Here is a 19320-nt window from a genome sequence, read left to right on the forward strand (position 1 = left end):
TGGAGAAGATGGTGTCGTGCGATTGAGCTTTCATTATAAACTGTCGTCATCTTTTCTTTCTACCATATTCTCCTAGTCAGCTCATGTAATGTCTAATGCCCATGTCCGTCGTCCTCGCCACCACCCCTCTCCTCCGGATCCAGTTTGATCAGGGTATCAATACGCATAATGGCTACACACGCCTCTACCGCAGACTTCAATTGCTTGACCTTGCTCATACTCGGCTCAAGCACACCCGCCTTTAGGCAGTCATGCACCTTGCCATTCGTAAGATCTAGGCCGTAGTTCTTGTAGTTCTTCGACTTTGCGAGCTGCTTGGCGTCTTGCGATGAGGGGTCTGAAGGGTTCACTGTACGTTGTGAGAGGGCATGTCGTGATCGTAGGTTGGCGACGAGTTCAGTGGCGTCCTTGGCTGCGTTGATGGCGAGGGTCTTGGGGATGGCAAGCAGAGACTGTGCAAAGGCAGCTATTGCGAGTTGTTCTCGGGAGCCCTAAACGACCGTTAGTTATTCTAACGCTCCAGATGACTTCAAGGCGCGAGAATTGAACTAAACTTACCACTGATGTTGCCCACTCCTCCAAGTAAATGTGTAGAGCAGTCTCAACAGCGCCTCCACCGGGAACAATGCGTCCGCTCTCAAGAGTCCGCTTCACAGCCGACAGGGAGTCGTGGACAGATCGCTCCATCTCGTCCAATGCATAATCGTTCGCTCCACGCAGGATGATGGATGCGGAAGAGAAGGCCTTGGTACCCTTGACTAGGATGCACTCGTCGTCTGAGATTCGCTCTTGTGCTACCTCTTCAGCATGACCCAAGTTGGACGCCTCGAACTTCTCGTCACCATTCAGATCTGACAAGGTGCTGACCATGGTTGCTCCAGTGGCCTTTGCTATCCTTCGTAGATCCTCCTTCTTGCATCTTCGTACCGCAATAGCGCCCCTCTCAATGAAGTGTTTTAGGCACAGATCATCAATGCCCTTTGTTGTGAAGACGACGTTGGCGCCAGCCTTCAGGATCATCTCAATCCGCTCCTCGACAATGCCGGCTTCACGTTCCCGGATCTTCTCCAGTTGCTCAGGGTCGTCAATCGTGATGTGAACACCTAGCTTCATCCGCTCTTTCTGTAGGTTGATATCCAGACAGGCGATTTTAGCGTCGGTAATGCGCGTCTTCATGGCTTGCGAAGCGACTGTACAGTTCAGGGCATAGCCCTTGACCAGTATCGATTGGGTAGCGCTCTGACCATGGGCCTTGAGAATGTTGACAGCCTTTACCGGGTATTTGGTTTCGCCCTTGTTGTTTGTCATCTTGACAGCAGTCATGCCATCCACGACCATATTGGCGAAAAAGTCCGAGTCGGAACCGATAATCTTGCTAGACATGGACGTCTTCGCAATGTTGACCAGAGAGTCGCGACCGAGGGCGTCGACCTTTGTGCTGATGTTCTCGTTCATGTACTTGACCGCCTCCCTCAGCGCCAGCCTGTAGCCTGTGATGATGGTGGTGGGGTGGATTTTGTTCTTCATGAGCTCATTCGCCCTCCGCAGCAGCTCCGCAGCTATTATGACTACGGATGTTGTGCCATCACCGACTTCCTTGTCCTGCTGCTGTGCCAAATCGACGAGGATTTTGCCTGCGGGGTGCTCGATGTCGAGCAAGCTGAGGATGGTAGCGCCGTCGTTGGTTACCGTCACGTCGCCGATATCGTCGACCATCATCTTGTCGAGCCCGGAGGGGCCAAAGGAAGACTTGACCACATTTGAGATTGCCTGGGTCGCGAGGACGTTCTCGTCGCGGATATCCTGCCCGCTAATTTTCTGGCCGCCGAGGACTGGACGAGGTTAGCTGTGCTGGTTCGGCATGGAATGCTCCCAAAGCTTACACAGAGTTCCCCCGCTGCGAGACTGTTCGAAGATGCCTGCCATGACGTCGTGGTGTAGCTGTTTTCTCGGTTTGTTTGCTGCTGCCTCTGTACGCGGTTCAGAATCAGAAAATCTACGGCGAAACGCAGCTCCGAATGTGGCGCTAGACAGACCCCTGCCGCGAATGACTCGGCGGGCCCCCCTCACATTTGGATGCCCACCACACGAGCCGCTGTGACTGTTTACAGCTCCGCAGACGTTGATATCCAGGTACGCTGCGCCTCCTTCACCAACAGATTGCTGCGCTTTGTGACTCGACTGTCTGACTCTTCAATTGCAGGTAACCATCCCCATTTAATGCGTGCCCCGCCTACCCCGCCAAACATGTCCCTGTCAAATACCAAATACACAGATACTCATTGTGAATGGCGATGGAGAACTACACCCGAGAAATTATACTTGTATTGCTAGTGGCCTTGCTAACACTTGTCTTCCTCCATTTCAGACGCACCATGGCCGAAGCTTCCGCCGCCGACGGCAAGATGAAAGATCTGTCCATCTCTCAGACGAAGAAGAATAAGAAGGACGGCAATCCCAAGACAGCCGCAAAGAAACCCCAGCAACAGAAGAAGAAGGTCAGATTACCTCGGTCGACCACATCGAGGAGAGGACAAGGTGTTGACGATGCGACAGATCGAGGGCGCCGCGCTCATTGGTATCGATGTCGCGAAAGCCGATGATTTAGGAGAGTGGTACCAGCAGGTCATCACCAAAGGCCAGATGATCTCATACTACGATGTAGGGCACACTGTCAACATTCTGTCCAACTAGCTAACCTCATATTCAGGTCGCCGGATGGTACGCGCATCATACTCGCCCTAACCTGCTGTATACTGACTCCGCTCAGCTACATCCTCGAACCCTCCTCGTACGCCATCTGGGAATCTATCAAAGAGTGGTTCGACGCCCAGATCAAGACACTCAAAGTCCGCAATGCATACTTCCCCATCTTCATCAGCGCGGACAACTTGGAGCGAGAAAAAGAGCACGTCGAGGGTTTCGCGGCCGAGGTCGCCTGGGTGACCAAGGGTGGAAAATCCGACCTGGAGAAGCCTGTCGCCGTGCGCCCTACCTCTGAGACTGCCATGTACCCTTACTTCGCTCGCAAGATCCAGTCACATCGCGATCTCCCCCTTAAGCTGAATCAGTGGAACAATGTTGTTCGCTGGGAGTTCAAGCGTGAGTCTAATTATATCACCCTGACTGTTACTAGCTAATCTGTTCTCAGATCCCATGCCCTTCATCCGATCCCGTGAATTCTTATGGCAGGAAGGCCACACCGCGCATCTGACCAAGGAAGAAGCCAGTGCAGAGGTTCTGCAGATCTTGGATTGGTATTCTGATGTCTACCAAAACCTACTAGCTGTTCCTGTTGTGAAGGGCACCAAGACTGTAAATGAGAAGTTCCCTGGAGCAGACTACACCACTACCATTGAAGGATTCATTCCTGCTACAGGTCGAGGCATCCAGGCTGCCACATCCCACTGCCTCGGTCAGCATTTTTCGAAGATGTTCAACATCACCGTTGAAGACCCTACGGCAAAAGAGGCCGGCAAGTCGGAACACGTTCATGTCTGGCAGAACTCATGGGGCCTGACCACTCGTTCTATTGGTGTCATGATCCTAACCCACGGAGACAACCGGGGCTTAGTGATTCCGCCTAGGGTGGCTGAAATCCAGGTTGTCTTGATCCCCGTTGGAGTTACAGCGAAGTTTGTTCATCTTTCTTCTAAATACAACAGCGCTGATTTCGTGACAGGATGTCTGCAGAGGCCAAGGAAGACCTCTACAACAAGGTCAAGAAGATCGCAGATGACTTGCTTGAGGTGGGCGTTCGTGTTGAGACCGACTACCGCGAGGGCTACTCTCCCGGCTGGAAGTTCAACGACTGGGAGCTCAAGGGTATCCCTCTCCGAATCGAGTTTGGACCCAAGGATGCCGAGAAGGGTGTCGTTACGACATCTCGCCGAGACATTGACGACAAGGACGCCGCACGTGGCACGACCAACGTCGATGATGTCAAGACAGAGATCCCCAAGCTACTCGAAAAGATCCAGTCAGACATGTTCAACCGCGCAGATAAGGAGTACCGCGAGCACCGCGTGCAACTCACCAACTGGGACGACTTCGTCCCCACTCTCAACGGCAAGAACGTTGTCCTGGTTCCCCATTGCGAAGGCGACAAGTGCGAAGATGAGGTCAAGGCCAAGAGCGCAAGGACGGCACTCGGTGACGGCGTTGCAGAGGACAAGCAAGCTCCTGCTATGGGTGCAAAGAGTTTGTGCATTCCTTTCGAGCAGCCCGAGGGTATCGAGCCTGGCAAGACCAAGTGCATCAACCCCGACTGCACCACTCCTGCCAAGCAGTGGATTCTTTTCGGAAGGAGTTACTAAAAGGCTGGTGTAGTTGGACGCGTAATTTTTAACTGTCAGCATTTGGCGGCTAGGAGTTTGAGGGGAGCTTTTGCGCGACATGGAGAAGCGCTGCTGTCTGGTCAAGTCTGATTTCGCAATGTTCGATATAAGCTCAAGAACAAAACTCAAGTTCTAGACACTAAACGACGGACTGTTTTTTTTTTTTTGCCATACTGATGACCACGCAGGGAACGCTGAGTGTGAAGGCAAACGAGAAATCTCCAGTACCAAGCAAACCACGTCATTGAAGTGATACGTGAAGGACAGATGCCCCCACACATGCTCGTTTTCACAAGAAACTTCGCTGTTTTCCCTTCACTTACACTTGGCCACCCTGAATCCTCCGACTTCATATAACTTCGACACCCACAAACTAGCACGAACAAAATACCAAGCTCATCAACTACTATAATAGCAATTTGACACCCATCAAAGTAATTCTACGCTCCTGACTAGTCTTCGTCAAGATGTGCTACAAACTCCTCCAACTCTACGCCTGCGGTCACTCCAAGACCATCTGCACAACACCCTGCCCACACGCCATCGACACCGCCCGCCAGGCCACTCACCTCAACGGCGAACAGGATACCGCTGATCTGTCGCGTTCAAGCTCCGTTGTCTCCTCGATCGCGCCGTCAGTGAAGCGCAGTGATCTCCATGGCCTGCCCTCACAGCGAGGCTCACAAGCTCTGCATTCACCGGGTCAACCGTCGCCACTCCACATGTGTCTTCCGACCCAGCCAGCTTTCCGCTTCGTACCGCCAAGCGAGCATCCTCTGCAATGGCCACTGCCGGAATACCCCCAGCGTAGCCCAGCGTCGCCTACTACCCGCTCGCCCCCGTTGACCTTTCCTAAAGACTCTAGTGTCTCCAGTCATCTTCCTGGGGATGAAGAACAAGCCGTAGAGCCGAATTACTGTCCCTATCACTTTCCCCGCTATCTGGTCCCGTCCCGTAGGCCGTGTTTGGAGTGCTACGTGCGTCCAGAAAGGGGAGAGCTGCCCAAGGCTTGGAAGAAGAAGTATAAGGAAACTCATCCGTATGCTAAGGAGGAGGATGTAGAGCGTCTGACTGGGATTGCGGAGCTTAGGGAGAGGATGGGTTTGGGTCAGTAAGTGGGAGGGTGGAGCATGGAGATTGAGCGAGGAAGACGAGACTTGAATGAGAGCTTGGAAAGGTTTAGGGCATGGAAAGCGAGACAATGGTGACAATGACTGGCGGGCGTGATTAGATGACGGCTTACAAAATGACAGCTTCGTCTGCCCGCCGGGGAATAACAGGACCATGATCATCAATGAGCGTAATGATAGCAAAATCTGCATCCAGCCGTCAACCATGCATCTGCTTTGTGTGATCCTTTTCGTATGTATGCACAAATCATGTGCTGGACATGCAAGTCGTATATCAAAGCAGGATCTATCATCTCCTACACTCCCTGATCCATAATTCAGTTCCCGTTCAGTTCGTATCCATCTCGTCCTCCACATCTTCATCATCCTCATTCTCGACCGTCTTCTTCACTCCCTCCAAAAACGCCTTGACCGCCTCTCCGCCTCCCAACGGCATCGCACCGCCCCTCATAAAACCCCCATGCTCAACATCAATTTTCAGCGCTTGGCTGACAGTCGGCAATGCACCAGTTCGTAGCGCTTCCGTCAAACTGCCCAGCGCTGCCCTAAGTTGCGGCGCCCTCAGAATGCGCTTCAAGACATCGATTTTCTGCTCCTGGTCGAGCGTTTGGATGGCCATCTGTGCAGTCTCGGAGTTGGGGTCGATTTGATCGACATCCTCGACATCGGCTTCAAGGAGGAATGGAGTAGTGGGTAGTTGTGCGCATAGGGCGTCAATGAGAGTCTCGGATCCCTTCTCGACAGTTGGGATGGTATGCGAGGGCCAGAGGAGATCGAGGAGAGTTGTGAAGGAGTCTGATGACTTTTGTGGTTCTGATCCGCTGCTGAGGTCGCCGCCTCTGAGGGAGTTTACAAAGTCCGCGACAATAGACGAGACATCGTTGCCGGATGCAGCCCTGTGAGTAGTTAGTCAAAGTGTCCGATAAAGGTAAAAGCAAGAAATGTAGGAACGAGCGCCGTGGCGAGCTGAAGACGTGATATGATACATATTGTTTTTAATGGTACAAAGTGCCGCGCTGTCAGTGTGACATGCCGTGCTCCTAAACGCCTCGCCGTGATAGCAATTGCTTTGAGGCCTCTATGGCATCATCGTCAACATCTTCAACAGTAGCTCGAACATTTCCGGTAATGTTGACAGCGCCACGACGCCGTATGCGATACAAATGGACAGGACCTACGCTCGACCACCATCAGCACCGCCTTCTCGAGACTCTTCGCCTTCTTCTCTGATGTCGCCTCCTGTAGCACCAGCTCCCGCACCGCCTGTACTGCCATGTCGGTCGCGGCTGGCGGAGTGGTTTGCGCCTTCCACATCCTCCATCGTCTCGTCTTCGTCTTCGCCCGCGGATGGATTCTGCACACGAGCGAGCTCGTCCTGTAGGTCAATATCTTCTCCGTTCAGTAGTAGGTCGACAATCTGTCCGATCTTGAGATCGCGCTGGCTGAACCAGCTTGCGTCGCCCCGCGAGTGCTGCGACTTCGATTGTAACCAGAACAGGTAGCGTTGTGAACTTGAGTTGAACTTTAGGACGAAGATGCGGCCGTCAGTAGGTGACTTGACGTTCTCAGAGTCTTCGACCGAGTCTTTGCCAGTGTAGGGGAGGAAAGAGCCATCGCCGGGAATCATAATGAGGTCGAGCTCAGATTCATCAAGGGTCTTGTTGCGGGGTCGCCAGCAAAAATGCACGAATTCTACACAGTATGAGTATACATAAGGCCAAGGAAACGGTAGACGGACCATCTTCGCCTTGGTACAGGTAGACATAGCCAGGCGTCTGGACTGGTTTGACAGTCTGTTGTGTACCATCTCCACGCTATATATGTCAGATGTGGCCAGTTATATTGAGGATGAGAACGCATACGGTGAGCTCGCACTGGCCCGCCTTGAACGTGATCAGCGGCTGGACTGACATGTTTGCGGAGTGTAATGTTGGGGCAAAAGACGCTTGTCGTTGTGAGCTGCCTGTTGCTAGTGGAGCTGCGGCGATGCTGCGGGATCACGTAAGGCATCGGGGCCGGAAGAAGGTCGGCCCGTGGCACCGCGCCAGTCCCAAGACGTCCCATAGTGCGCCTTGGCAGCGAGCACGTCCCAGCGCGCCACCTTCTCTCAACTGGGGCTGGCGCTTCGCTTATGCCCGGCGTCTTGCGCACTCCATATTCGCATCTTTGAACCTCAACTCCCAGGGCAACTGACGACAACAGCGAATCGAAATGGCGGCCACTAAAGACGACAGCAAGCCCACTACCCAGAAGTTCTCCAAGGGGGAGAGGTCGATACCGCACCACTCGCAGAAGGCCAGCAAGTACTACCCTGCTGTGGACGTTGCCGTCCCCAAGAAGGTACGTTGAGTCTGGCAAGAACACCACTGAAATACGAAAGAGGAGGATTGGGGTCCTGCGGACAGACGCTCGCTCTTGCGACTCTACGCAGCGACCGTGAATTGCAATGTGCATGTCCAAAATCAATTGGAACTTCGCTGACTGCGATTCAAGGTCCGCAAGACGCAACACCCAGCGAAGCCCCGCCCGTCTCTCCAGCCCGGTACCGTCGTCATCCTCCTTGCTGGCCGCTTCCGCGGCAAGCGCGTTGTCGTCCTTAAGCACCTTCCCCAGGGTGTCCTCCTCGTCACCGGTCCCTTCAAAGTTAACGGTGTTCCCCTGCGAAGGGTCAATGCCCGTTATGTCATCGCTACCTCCACCAAGGTCGATCTGAAGGGTGTAGACGAGAAGGTTTTGGAGAAGGCCAGCGAGGATGGCTACTTCACCAAGGATAAGGCCTCCCGCAAGCCGGGTGAGGATTCGTTCTTCAAGCAGGGCGAGAAGCCTGAGGTGCGTCCCAACAGCAGCATTCTTTCAGAACGGAAATATACTAACAAATGCGATAGAAGAAGGAGACCTCCAAGGACCGTGTCGCTGACCAGAAGGCTGTCGACAAGGCCCTTCTGGCCACCATTAAGAAGGAAGCCCACCTGATCGACTACCTCGGCGCCAGCTTCAGCCTTCGCAGCTCAGACAGGCCTCACCAGATGGTCTTCTAGATGTGGGGTTACGACGGTTATTCGGCGTTTAGAGCATGGGATGAACGATGACTTTGGTATGCTGCAGCCGTATTAGCAGGGAACTACAACCGCAGCGGCACGGCAGCCGAATTTTTCATGAAGGATACCGGCTTTGCATTTTCTATAAGACTTGTAACGAGCAAGCGAATTCGAAACGGTCCGAAAGTGAATTGCTGGCTCTTGCTTGTGTGATGTCACTTGTTGGGCGTTTAATGGAGCCATAGTGGATAACTACTGATTCACAAAATAAAATTACAGATTACATTATACCATCTCCTACCGAGCGTTGCGCCAACGAGTACGAGATTCGACCGACATGGTAACCACGATATCGCGAATGACAGCTAAATCAAGGGTATCGCAACCGACAGTTCAAGCGCACCAACACAACGCCAGTCTCACATGAGCGCATATCCAACCTGTCGACGGCGCGACTAGTCTTGCCGACGGGCCTATTTCTTTCCCCTTCCTTGCCTCATGCGCCCCTTGAGTTTCCCCGCCAGCCCATTCGCTGCATCCCCCGCCCCATCGATAGCCTTCCCTGCCTTCTCCTCAACATGGTGTTTGTCCATTTCCGCTTTCAAATCCTCTACCACGTCTTTCCCCAACGTCGTCCCATGACACCAGTCCAGCACACCCAGGCACCCAAAATTACCCTCACCTTGACTCATCATATGCGCGTCGCATCGTCGCGCCATGCCTCTCAACATGATGGTCGATGGCAGGACGTTGTAGCCAGAGTACACAAAGGTCTCTTCGAGGCTGAAGATTGCGACCAGGATTAGGTACGTGAGGATGTGCATTCGTAGTAAGATGGCGGGTAGGTAGAGTGGTAGGACGCGGTGGAGTAGGTGGGGAAGCGGGTGATCATAGTTTGCGGCGAAGGAGAAGGGAATGCGGATGCTGTGGTGCCATGATTGATGCAATTGGGCGAGACGGCCGCCGCTGGGGGAATGCAGCAGGTGCGTGTGTATGTAGTATTGGAGAATCTACATTTGTTAGCGACCACGATCTACGCATGTGAAAAGGATTGGACTCACGTTTCGTGATAGCAGCCCAATGATGGCATGCTTGAACATGGTCCACGGATTAGGGAGATGGTTGAGTCCCCATTTACTGCCTTTGATAAGAAGTAGACTCCTCATTCTAAACACATCCGTAACCAAGAACTCTATTCCGGCCTGAATCGCAACTGTGAACAGCACGTTCGCGCAGCTCCACAAGACCACTCTTCTGATCATCTTGCTCCCACCTCTTTGGTTGCTCGGGATTCCCAATTTGCCCTGAGCCTTGAATTCCATGGATAAGCTCGGCAGTCCGACATCGAACAAGAGGAACACGAGGGAGGGAATGATGTAGAGGGAGAGGCGCAGGACGAAGGGCGCAAACAACTCCAACTGAAGAGGAGAGTAGCTTGCTGCGATGGTTGTCCATGCCACGCTCAAGAAGACGAGGTTCAAGCTAGTACTCCAGGAACTCAACATGGGGATCGCAAGGAAGGACCCGAGGGGTAAGGCGATGGGTGCTAGTAGGGCGGAGAGAGACATGATGCGTGATAGTTCAAGTGACTTTGCGCAAGAAATTGACGTTTTTCACGATGAAAATAATTAGGTTGTAAGTACGCGCATTGTCATGTGAGGCGTAGAGCTTCTGCTGCGGTCGCCATAAGGCTTTTGAGGTTGTGGTCGCGAACGTATTAGCGATGACGTAGGCAGCAGCGCGAGCTTGGTTCCTGCTGCAAACATCGTTTTGGGGTCGTTAGCCGAGGCGTCTCATCCCCCTGCGACTACATGCCACATCGTTCACCATCAGGTGGGAACTGGGAATATGGCAATCAAGAGAGATTATGTGCTCCATTTGTTCTTCGTCCCAGTTGACTCGCTCAGGAGACGGTCTCTGTGAAAGGAGGACGGACCGGAAGTAGACGTACAAGATGTACAAGATATGCATGCGAGAGCTATGATATAGACAGAGTACAGCAAGGTCAAAGCTGATGTGAACTGACGACTGGGGAGGATGGACACGTATATTTGCTTGCGTGTTCTTCCTCGTTCGCTCCTGAGCCCAAGATAATCATCGTGAGGGGACTGTAAGTGACGTAAAGCAACTCTCGCATTCTTTCGTTTCTGTCGAGCTTACTGTCCGCTCTTGGAGTGATTTCCATTGTGCAGGTCCATAGTAGGCCACTGTAAGAGCAAGCATGCTCGTGACCGGGGGTGTGGCCCCCCTACACTGACGAGCAGGACCAGTAATGATCGGCTGCTCCCGGGTAACACAAGGTGTATAAAGGAATCGTCGGAGATTTCTTCATTCGACAGGGTCTGCAAGGTATGAATCGTGGTCGGAGCGTGTGCAGTCGGGCACAGAAGTTGAGCAGCGCAGCGTCTACAAGTCCAACGGCATTTGCGTGGAGATAAGAAGACGTGACGCGTCGCAGGTGGGCAACCCTAGGTTAGGAAACGAGGCATGTGATTCGAGCAGCATGTCCTTGGTGGGTGTCGAAAAAGTTGATGAGATACGAAGGGGGGTATATGGTAGCCCTGGAGGCGATCACGAAACGCGTCCCAACTAGGCTAGCCCATGAGCTTCGGCCATTGAGACTCTCGGCTTCATCCCTGAGGCCGCTGGGCGGGTGCAATTCGCCGTTGGATGGGGCATCGCTCATTTAACGATCGTAGACCCCTTGGCTCTTCACTCGACGTCTTTTGCTCCTGTTGCTGCCCGTTTCTCTATTGTTTCCGCTCCTCGTCGCTGCGGATTGCGCTGGGAACCCGCATCCTCGCGTACCGCGTACCACCCTCGCATGCCAATCATGCACTGAGCTGCCCAGCTGATGCATCAAGTCGCGCTCGACACCGGCGCCCGCCCACCTGCAGGCCTGCAAGAGTGACAGAGTCACATACTAGATTGGCTACTTTGTACAGCACAGGTACAGCCAGCCTCGAGCTGCACGACCGGCAGAAATGGACTTCACGGTCCAGACACAGCAACAACCGCCGGCACGCCCTATCCCCGCCGACGCGGCCAGCTCCTCGGCGAACCCACTGAAGGCGCGACGCCGTACCTCTCTACCATCGTCGGTCCAGACGACTGATAGCCGTCCCAAGAAGCGCACCCCTAATTACATTCGCACCCAGGCCGCGTCGCCCCAGGTCATTTCCTCGCTGATTGACCAGCTGTCCGCCATATCCATCCCGGCGCATAACCACTTCGAGAACCTCCTCGTGGGCTACGACAGCGGCCTATCCGCCCCTACGAGCCCGAGCATACACACGCAGTCTGGACGCAACTCGCTAGCCGGCCAAGATGCAGCTTCTGTAGACCAAACCGCCTATTACAATTCGATCAGGGGCCAGAACGACTTGTATCCCGACGACGCATGCGAACCACCCGTTATTCGAACCTCAAAGCCGCCATCGGGCTTGTCACCCCTTACCGCGCCCAAGAAGCGAGACAAGCCGCATTCGCTGAGCAGCTACATCGGGCGCAGCGCAGGCAGCTCGGCATCCATACACTCTGCACACTCGAATCGATCAGCGAGCAGCTTTGGCAACATCAGCATCGAAGCTGCGCCACCGAAAAAATTGTCAATTGACAGCACCAGATCGTCAGTGGAGAGCAAGAGGAGTGCAAAAGGTCACAGGAGTTTGATGTACATGAGCTCGCGCGAGCGACTCAAGCAGAAGGAGACGGAACGGAAGCGCGCAACCATCCACACCTTGGAAGATATCACATCGCCGGATTCACCCAGAAAGTCTGCGTCCCAACTATTCCCCTATGAGGATACCATCAAGGAAGAGCCCTTCGTAAAGGAGGAGGAACAAGAGCCTGCAACGGAATCGTCCAGGTTCGCGCAGCGGTATCCCAGTCGAAATACTAGTCCACGCCGAATACGTCTCAACTTAGTCGACGGTCCCAACGGAGAGAGCCCCTCGGACAAAGGCTTGATCCCCGAACGAGGTTCATCGCTGAAGCACACGGGGAGTCCGACGCGCAAGAGTAAAAAGGGTCACGCCGACGAGAAGAGTCGCCAAAAGTCTCGTAAAACCAACATGGTCCCAGAAGAAGACAAGAAGTTGGTTCAAGAGTCGGCAATGAAGCAGAAGATTCTAAAGGAACTAGAACACGAGGAAAGTGAAGTTGCGCAAAGGATTCGAGAATTAAAGGAGCAGAAGATGCGGAGGGACAAATTAGCCGGAAAGATGCCCGTGGACGACGTTGATGCAGGGGCAACACCACCCAGTGTGCCTCGCGTTTCATCCCTCCCGAACCCTGACCCTTCCCCCGCCTCATCTGTGTCAAGCGCGTCGGAAATCCGCGTGCAGGACTTGACCAAAGCCCACAAGGTACTTGGAATCTCCGTGCAGCCAGCATCATCGGAGAAACGGACGGAGAAGTTACCAGAGAAATATGAAGATCGCGAATCCGAACACACCGCAACACCTCAAACACGGAGTATGCGCCATTCGAGGCACAGGAGTCTGACGGTGAACGACGGTGAAGATTTTGCCCCGCTCCCTATCAACTACGCTCTCGCGCTTCAAAGCCTCGAGGAATCGGCGCCATTATCACCCCTAGAACCACCCGGAGCGAAGAATCTCTTATCGTCAAGCGTTAGTATCGCATCTACGGTGGGAACAAAATCTAGTAGCGACACAGCGGCACCCAGGCGCGCAAGTTCGTTCGTTGTCGGTGGAAGGTCCGCGGTCGGGCGTAGAGCAGCACCTAGTTCGGCAACCATGAGCAACACTGGCAATGCCACGGGACACAAGCACTCTTCGAGTGTAACAGATAGTGCCATCAGCAGGATGTCACCGACATCCCGTTCGGCCAGTGAAGAGGTTGCACTGCGACACCAATCGCTGCAAGTACCATCTCCATCAGCATCTAACAGCCTGCAGCTCCAGCGTCGGCGCACGCTTACCAAGAAACGGTGGTCTCATCCAGATCTACCAGCAAAGGCGGAGAAAGAGCACAATATCAAGATGGAGAAGTCAGAAGCAAAGATGGCAGCCGCGGCGGTTCAAAGTCTCCCATATCCAGTAATCGAGGAGCGACCGGTGAGCTTGGACTCGATCGATATCGACGTGCAGAGCTACCTCAACTCCCCGCGTCTGTCGCAGAAGATTCGACATCCGCAGACTGGGAGGATTATCTCCTTCTCAGAAGTCGGTGATCCCGACGGCTATGCTGTCTTCGTTTGTGTCGGTATGGGTCTGACAAGATATGTCATGGCCTTTTATGACCAGCTAGCTGCGACATTGAAGTTGCGATTGATCACACCAGACCGTCCTGGCATCGGAGAGAGCCAAGTTGATCCGAACGGCACTCCTCTTAGCTGGCCTGGTAAGCGAATACGCTCTTATAAGATGAATTTCCTGGCTAACCTACAACAGATGATGTACTCGTCATATGCCAGGCTCTGAAGATCAGCAAGTTCTCTTTGTTGGCGCATTCGGCAGGCGCAGTGTATGCTCTCGCAACATCATTACGGATGCCACAGCATATTCGCGGCCGGGTGCATCTGCTCGCACCCTGGATACCTCCGTCTCAAATGGCACCCATTGGCATCAGCCAAGACTCACCTCCCACACAGCAACTACCTAGATCTCAACGCTTTCTTCGCGCTCTACCTCCCTCCCTGCTCAAAGTCGCCAACTCGACGTTCCTAAGCGCGACCAGCGCAAGCCTGCAGCGCACAGGACCGAAAAGCTCTCCAAAGACAAGGCGGAAAAGCATGGCCCCGCAAACAGTACCTTCACCACAGTCACGTCCCCCACTCAAAGACTCCCGTCCAGACTCTATGCTGCTAATGGACCAAGTCCTTCCTAACGCGAGCTCGTTGACCCTGACGAGTCCCGCCGACCCCAACTACGAGCAAACAAAGCGTATGCAGGAAGCCCTCTCTCTTGCCGAACGTGAACGCCAACACGCATTCGACGAGCGCCTCACATTCGCCATCTGGGACCGTGCGACGACAAACGCGAATCCCGCGACTGATCTCATCGTCTGTCTGGAAACTAAACAAAGCATCGGCTTCCGCTACGAGGACATCAATCGCCCAGTTGTCATTCACCACGGAAGCAAAGACTCACGTGTGCCGGCTGATAACGTGCGATGGCTCGGTCGCCTTATGCGCAAGTGCGAAGTCCGTATCTTGGAAGGCGAGCACCATGGTCTCATGGCCAGCGCACAGGTCATGGGAAATGTGCTCACCGAGATGGCCAGTGATTGGGAAGAGTGGACGAGCATGACATCTCAAAAACCTCCGACTGCAGACCAACGGACGGTTTCGCGACGAAGGACGACCGAGAAGCTGAGAAGCCAGTTGAGTTTCTCTGCTTAAACTTGACCTCCCGATGGATAGTTCACTGGACGATTTCGACTTTTGTAAGAACGACGCATTTCAGAGCGAGCGAGCATACACATCCTGGCTCTTTTCAATCAACGAACGTACGAACACGCTCTATCTCCACATCTTTACTTCAACCCTATCTTGTTTAATTCCCTTGCGTTTTCTACTTTTGTTTTCTTTGACCTACTATACCCCAGTTGGAACACAGATGGTGTTTTGCTTGATCTTTGGAGGACGGCTGCGGATGTTGGAGTAAAGGCATTGGCCTAGCTTTGAATGAGGAGAATAGAAAGTGGAAGGAGAGAGAGGAAGTTGGCCGCCGGGAGATGGAGAGATATATGCGCTGGCATGTCACTTCCGCCTTGGCCCGCCGTGGCGTCGAGGCGGATGTCTCGTAATATATTCTGCCTTTTAGCCGTGCTGGCTGTAGTGGTTGGAGAGCAGTCAGGCTATAATGTCACTTGTAGTGTTGGACAGGTAGACTTGAATGAACAATAATAATGAGTTACTCGTGCTACAATCTATACCATCTTAGTGACACCGTCCCAACGCCTGACCTGTACCAAATCTACCAGTGTGAGTCTTCAGAGTGTATACGCCGCTGCACCCGGTCCGAAGAGCAAATGTGGCTTCCGTTGTGCCAGATCCAGAATCGTCTGTGCGAACACGGAGTTTGCCCAAGCAAACCAGCTTCCTATTCACCTGTCAGCAACGTTCCCAATCATTTCTAAGTAATACTAGTACTCACGAGAATATGTCTTCGTAAACTCCACGTTGACACTCTCATGTATCAAACCATTTTGACTAACGTTCTTCACCGACCCCAAACACCGCATAATCTCCTCATCGCTATCACTAGTCATAGCCTGTACTAGCACACTCATGGGCCACGCACTCTGCAGCCCAACATGTGGGCCACCGATACCGCTAAAGTCCTCGCCGGTCAGGTAATATGGGTTTCCATTCTTCTCCAGAATCATCTTGCGGGTGTTTTTGTAAACCTCGTTGTTCGCGTCTGTGAAGCCCAAGAGCGGAAGAGCGAGCAGGGAAGGCAAATTGGCATCGTCCATGAGAATATGGGAGCCGTAGCCGTCGACTTCGAAAGCAAAGACTTGGCCGTACTTCTTGTGCGTGACGACGCCGTGCTCCCAGACGCCTTGGCCGATGGTCTCCCCCCATTTCAGGACTTGTTGTGCAATGTTCTTTTTACCTGCGGCCATGAGGATGGCTGCTGTGCGTTTGAGCTCCACGCTCATCATGGCATTGGCTGGAATGAAAAAGCCTAGAATCGTCGCGTCGTCGCTGGGGCGGAAAGCACTGCGGACAAGGCCGGTTCCGCTGTTCAAGGGATTGCCAACGCCGCTCAGACCCAGTGTCTCGGTGCCGATGTTCGTCTGTCGTTGGAAAGTATACTCGTTTCCCTGGTAGACGCCAGTCTTCGCGTTGAAGGTAGGCTTGGACTGCTCGGAGAGAACGGAAAGTAGCGTGTCCAGAGCGACATGCCATCGAGCGTTCAGGAATTCGGAAGAGCCAGTGTGATTGTAGAACTGGTTCGAAAGCGAGAGGAAATGAGCAAGTGAATCCAGCTCGTACTTGCATTCGAATACGAATGACTGCTCGTATATTGGGTGCACGGTATCACCATCTCCCTGGAAGGTCGGACTCAACCCGCTCGGTGGAGGAGGCTGAAAGGCGTTGCAATATGGAGATCCAATCACGTATTCGGCTTGGGTATTGATAGCACCCAGGATGAGCTGGTAGAGTTCCTTGTCCTTTTTCGCCAGCAGTTGATACTGCTGGAGCTGGTTGGTGGAGTCGCGTAGCCATTCTGCGTTAATGTCGCCGGTAACAATGAAGCTCTGCGCTCCCTTCCAAGCAGCAGAGTCCCAAGACTTCTTCGACATCTTATGCTTTGCTGTGCCATCGACGTGCCATCGTACGGTCGTATCCAAGGTATTGGGGAATGCGTTCTCAAACAAGCGGGCGAGATCCTTGTCGACTATCTTCTCGTTCATGTCTTGGATAACCTTTTCGACAAGAGGCGACTCAAATGTTCGGCAGTACTTTGCCGGTCTTTGGAACGGGAGCTCCATTGGGCCTTTGCTGTATGGTGGGCTGAGAGTAGCCATTAGCAAGTAAAACGACCATATCTTGGAAAGCATACATACTGCTTTCGCATGGCATAGTTCTTGTAGTCTGGACATGCTGCTCGGTACTTGGTCGGGTCAATTGGTTGTCTCAGAGGTTCTTGCTCCTCAGCAGCGTTGTGCAAGCCAGCAGAAACGGATGCTAAAGAGAGAAGAGCCCCGAAGGAGACAGATGCTAACGATGACTTCATACTGGACTGATGTGGGTTCTGTTGGCACTTGGAAGGCCAGCTTCTCAGGAACGGTGAAGAATCGGCTGTTAGGTGCTGACAATCGCGAGTAATGAGGAACGGCGCGGCATGAACAAATGCTCAGCGAGGGAGAACTCTCATGACTTGGCAGACAAAACGCTCGGAATGTATAACATGGACAGTATGCGGAGCGACGGAGACGCTCAATCAATATCTCCGAGGTCCTGCGGTTGACAAGGTGGCTTTCAGCGAGGGAAGGAAACCTCCCATCTCCCACCAATAGGCGTGCGTTGAGGCCGCATAGCCTGTGCTGAAGCTGTCCACCGCCCCGCCCTTCAATCAACCGGCAGTAATTAATCTTCATTCTTTCTCTCACCAATCTTGCATGCCCAAACGATAAACCATACCCGACTTCCACCAATATTGCGCCGGTCGCAACGGGGCCTTCATTTCCTCTGGTAGCGCCATCACCCACAATACCAGATCACCATGATATCCCTACCAGGCCTCAACCTGGCCTCGCAGCCCATCGAACCTCTCAACGTCCCTACATCGACCGCTACACGAACTCAAGATCTCTCCGCCAATACCGAATACCGCTTCGAAGTCAGCTTCTCTCGCACTCTCACAGTCAAGCTTCAGTCGGGAACCGCAGAGTTCTTTGGCACAGAGCTCGCACCTGCCACCACATACACATTCCAAGGCACAAAAGGCGCTATATTCACATGGCATGGCTGCAAACTTGAGATTGGTGGTGAGGTTGAGTCAGACTATGTCGCGGAAGAGACGCCTATGATGAGCTGTGCGAACCTGCATTTCGCGCTGGAGAACCTCAGGGACAAGAGCGTGAGCAGTGGAAGCGTCGAGATGGGCCCGAGAGTGCTCGTTGTGGGGCCCGAAAACTCGGGCAAGACCTCACTTATCAAGACAATGACGTCTTACGCGGTGAAAAGCGGGAGGCAACCAATGGTAGTGAACTTGGATCCGCGACAGGGCATGCTCAGCGTGCCGGGCTCCTTTTCAGCAGCAGCATACTCATCCATCGTTGACATCGAGGAAGGGTGGGGGAGCAGCCCAATTTCAGGGCCGAGTCCCATTCCTGTGAAGATGCCACTAGTATATCACTACGGGCTCAAAGACCCAGAGGAGGGCAAAGCGTTCAAGCCTCTGGTAACACGCATGGCATTGGCTGTCACAAGTAGACTGGAGGAAGATAATGCGAGCAAACAGGCTGGCTTCATCATCGATAGCTCGGGCGCCATTAGCCAAGGGAAGAATGGCGTCTACGAGAACATAGAACACATTGTTTCTGAGTTTTCTGGTGCGTGTGATGACCTGACTTATACGTTTCTGTTGAATCGTCTATCGCTCTCTCTAACTCTCATTTCTTCCTTCTTGCTTTTTGGACCCTCCGTACGCGCATTTGACGGTAAGTAACCATGCTAACATCTCCCGCCAGTGAACGTCCTAATAACCCTTGGCTCCGAACGATTATACTCGGACCTCGCGCGCAAGTTCTCCAACCAAGTCCGCGACCCCTCCGAATCCGTCTCGGTCATTCGTCTCGAGAAATCCGGCGGCTGCGTCGACCGCAGCGAAGAATACATGAAGGCCCTCCGGCACGCACAAATCCGAGAGTACTTCTTCGGCAAGGGCGACGAGACGCTCGCGCCGAGTAGTCAGATGGCCGATTTCGGGGACCTGAATCTATTCAAGCTGGTCCAAGAAAGCGACAATGCGGAGTACAGACCGGGAGACTACGACGCGTCGTCAAGTCCGATATACGAGAAGATTACGCCGTCGGCAGCGTTGCAGAATAAATTGCTTGCTATTACGACGGCGAGCCCGAATGAGAGGCAAGAAGTTATCCGCGATTCTAGTATCAGGGGGTACATCTATGTGGCGGATGTGGATGAGGCCAAGAAGAAGGTGAAGCTGTTGAGTCCGCAGCCGGGACAGACACCGGGGAATGCTATGGTACTGGGGAGCTGGCCAGAGGATATCCCAGGGTTGGTCAGTTAAGTGCTGAATGTGGAACTCGAATGTACTTATTGAAGAGGACAAATGGTAGAAAGAAGGTGGCGAGTGTTTCTCACGTGGT

The 19320-nt window shown here is 53.3% G+C and overlaps 10 protein-coding genes across 10 annotated transcripts; 5 read left to right on the forward strand and 5 right to left on the reverse strand.

The window, feature by feature from the left end:
* Positions 1-92: 92 nt before the first annotated feature.
* On the reverse strand, positions 93-1926 carry K460DRAFT_406791 (T-complex protein 1 subunit alpha; the record flags this gene model as incomplete). Its single annotated transcript, XM_040936996.1, has 3 exons — positions 93-491; positions 559-1832; positions 1884-1926. 3 exons carry the CDS (start codon positions 1924-1926, stop codon positions 93-95), a joined length of 1716 nt encoding a protein of 571 aa, XP_040789156.1.
* A 439-nt stretch (positions 1927-2365) lies between these two features.
* K460DRAFT_367344 (prolyl-tRNA synthetase 2) lies at positions 2366-4477 on the forward strand. Its single transcript, XM_040933562.1, has 6 exons — positions 2366-2498; positions 2557-2661; positions 2711-2721; positions 2771-3102; positions 3152-3635; positions 3683-4477. Exons 1-6 carry the CDS (start codon positions 2376-2378, stop codon positions 4314-4316), a joined length of 1689 nt encoding a protein of 562 aa, XP_040789157.1. The 5' UTR covers positions 2366-2375; the 3' UTR covers positions 4317-4477.
* Positions 4478-4804: 327 nt separating this feature from the next.
* On the forward strand, positions 4805-5452 carry K460DRAFT_406793 (uncharacterized protein; the record flags this gene model as incomplete). The annotated part of the gene is made up of 1 exon (XM_040936997.1): positions 4805-5452. The coding sequence occupies one exon, from the start codon at positions 4805-4807 to the stop codon at positions 5450-5452; it is 648 nt and encodes a 215-aa protein (XP_040789158.1).
* Positions 5453-5795: 343 nt separating this feature from the next.
* Positions 5796-6377, reverse strand: K460DRAFT_284204 (uncharacterized protein; the record flags this gene model as incomplete). The annotated part of the gene is made up of 1 exon (XM_040928718.1): positions 5796-6377. A coding segment is annotated over one exon (582 nt), but the record flags the coding sequence as incomplete, so codon positions are not given.
* Positions 6378-6641: 264 nt separating this feature from the next.
* On the reverse strand, positions 6642-7380 carry K460DRAFT_284846 (uncharacterized protein; the record flags this gene model as incomplete). Its single annotated transcript, XM_040928770.1, has 3 exons — positions 6642-7159; positions 7206-7281; positions 7330-7380. The coding sequence occupies 3 exons, from the start codon at positions 7378-7380 to the stop codon at positions 6642-6644; spliced, it is 645 nt and encodes a 214-aa protein (XP_040789160.1).
* Positions 7381-7678: 298 nt separating this feature from the next.
* On the forward strand, positions 7679-8505 carry K460DRAFT_377755 (60S ribosomal protein-like protein L6; the record flags this gene model as incomplete). The annotated part of the gene is made up of 3 exons (XM_040935008.1): positions 7679-7807; positions 7961-8296; positions 8353-8505. 3 exons carry the CDS (start codon positions 7679-7681, stop codon positions 8503-8505), a joined length of 618 nt encoding a protein of 205 aa, XP_040789161.1.
* Positions 8506-8978: 473 nt separating this feature from the next.
* On the reverse strand, positions 8979-10010 carry K460DRAFT_335740 (uncharacterized protein; the record flags this gene model as incomplete). Its single annotated transcript, XM_040930957.1, has 2 exons — positions 8979-9515; positions 9567-10010. The coding sequence occupies 2 exons, from the start codon at positions 10008-10010 to the stop codon at positions 8979-8981; spliced, it is 981 nt and encodes a 326-aa protein (XP_040789162.1).
* Positions 10011-11489: 1479 nt separating this feature from the next.
* K460DRAFT_281823 (alpha/beta-hydrolase) lies at positions 11490-14872 on the forward strand (the record flags this gene model as incomplete). Its single annotated transcript, XM_040928523.1, has 2 exons — positions 11490-13872; positions 13923-14872. The coding sequence occupies 2 exons, from the start codon at positions 11490-11492 to the stop codon at positions 14870-14872; spliced, it is 3333 nt and encodes a 1110-aa protein (XP_040789163.1).
* A 311-nt stretch (positions 14873-15183) lies between these two features.
* K460DRAFT_309946 (glycoside hydrolase family 125 protein) lies at positions 15184-17452 on the reverse strand. Its single transcript, XM_040930143.1, has 3 exons — positions 17050-17452; positions 15630-16996; positions 15184-15575 (listed from the first exon to the last, which is right to left on the reverse strand). Exons 1-3 carry the CDS (start codon positions 17217-17219, stop codon positions 15466-15468), a joined length of 1647 nt encoding a protein of 548 aa, XP_040789164.1. The 5' UTR covers positions 17220-17452; the 3' UTR covers positions 15184-15465.
* Positions 17453-17708: 256 nt separating this feature from the next.
* K460DRAFT_284587 (mRNA cleavage and polyadenylation factor IA/II complex) lies at positions 17709-19241 on the forward strand (the record flags this gene model as incomplete). Its single annotated transcript, XM_040928749.1, has 2 exons — positions 17709-18540; positions 18679-19241. 2 exons carry the CDS (start codon positions 17709-17711, stop codon positions 19239-19241), a joined length of 1395 nt encoding a protein of 464 aa, XP_040789165.1.
* Between the last annotated feature and the right edge of the window lie 79 nt (positions 19242-19320).

Source organism: Cucurbitaria berberidis (genome assembly GCF_010015615.1).
Source record: "Cucurbitaria berberidis CBS 394.84 unplaced genomic scaffold K460scaffold_3, whole genome shotgun sequence".
Lineage (NCBI taxonomy): Eukaryota > Fungi > Ascomycota > Dothideomycetes > Pleosporales > Cucurbitariaceae > Cucurbitaria > Cucurbitaria berberidis.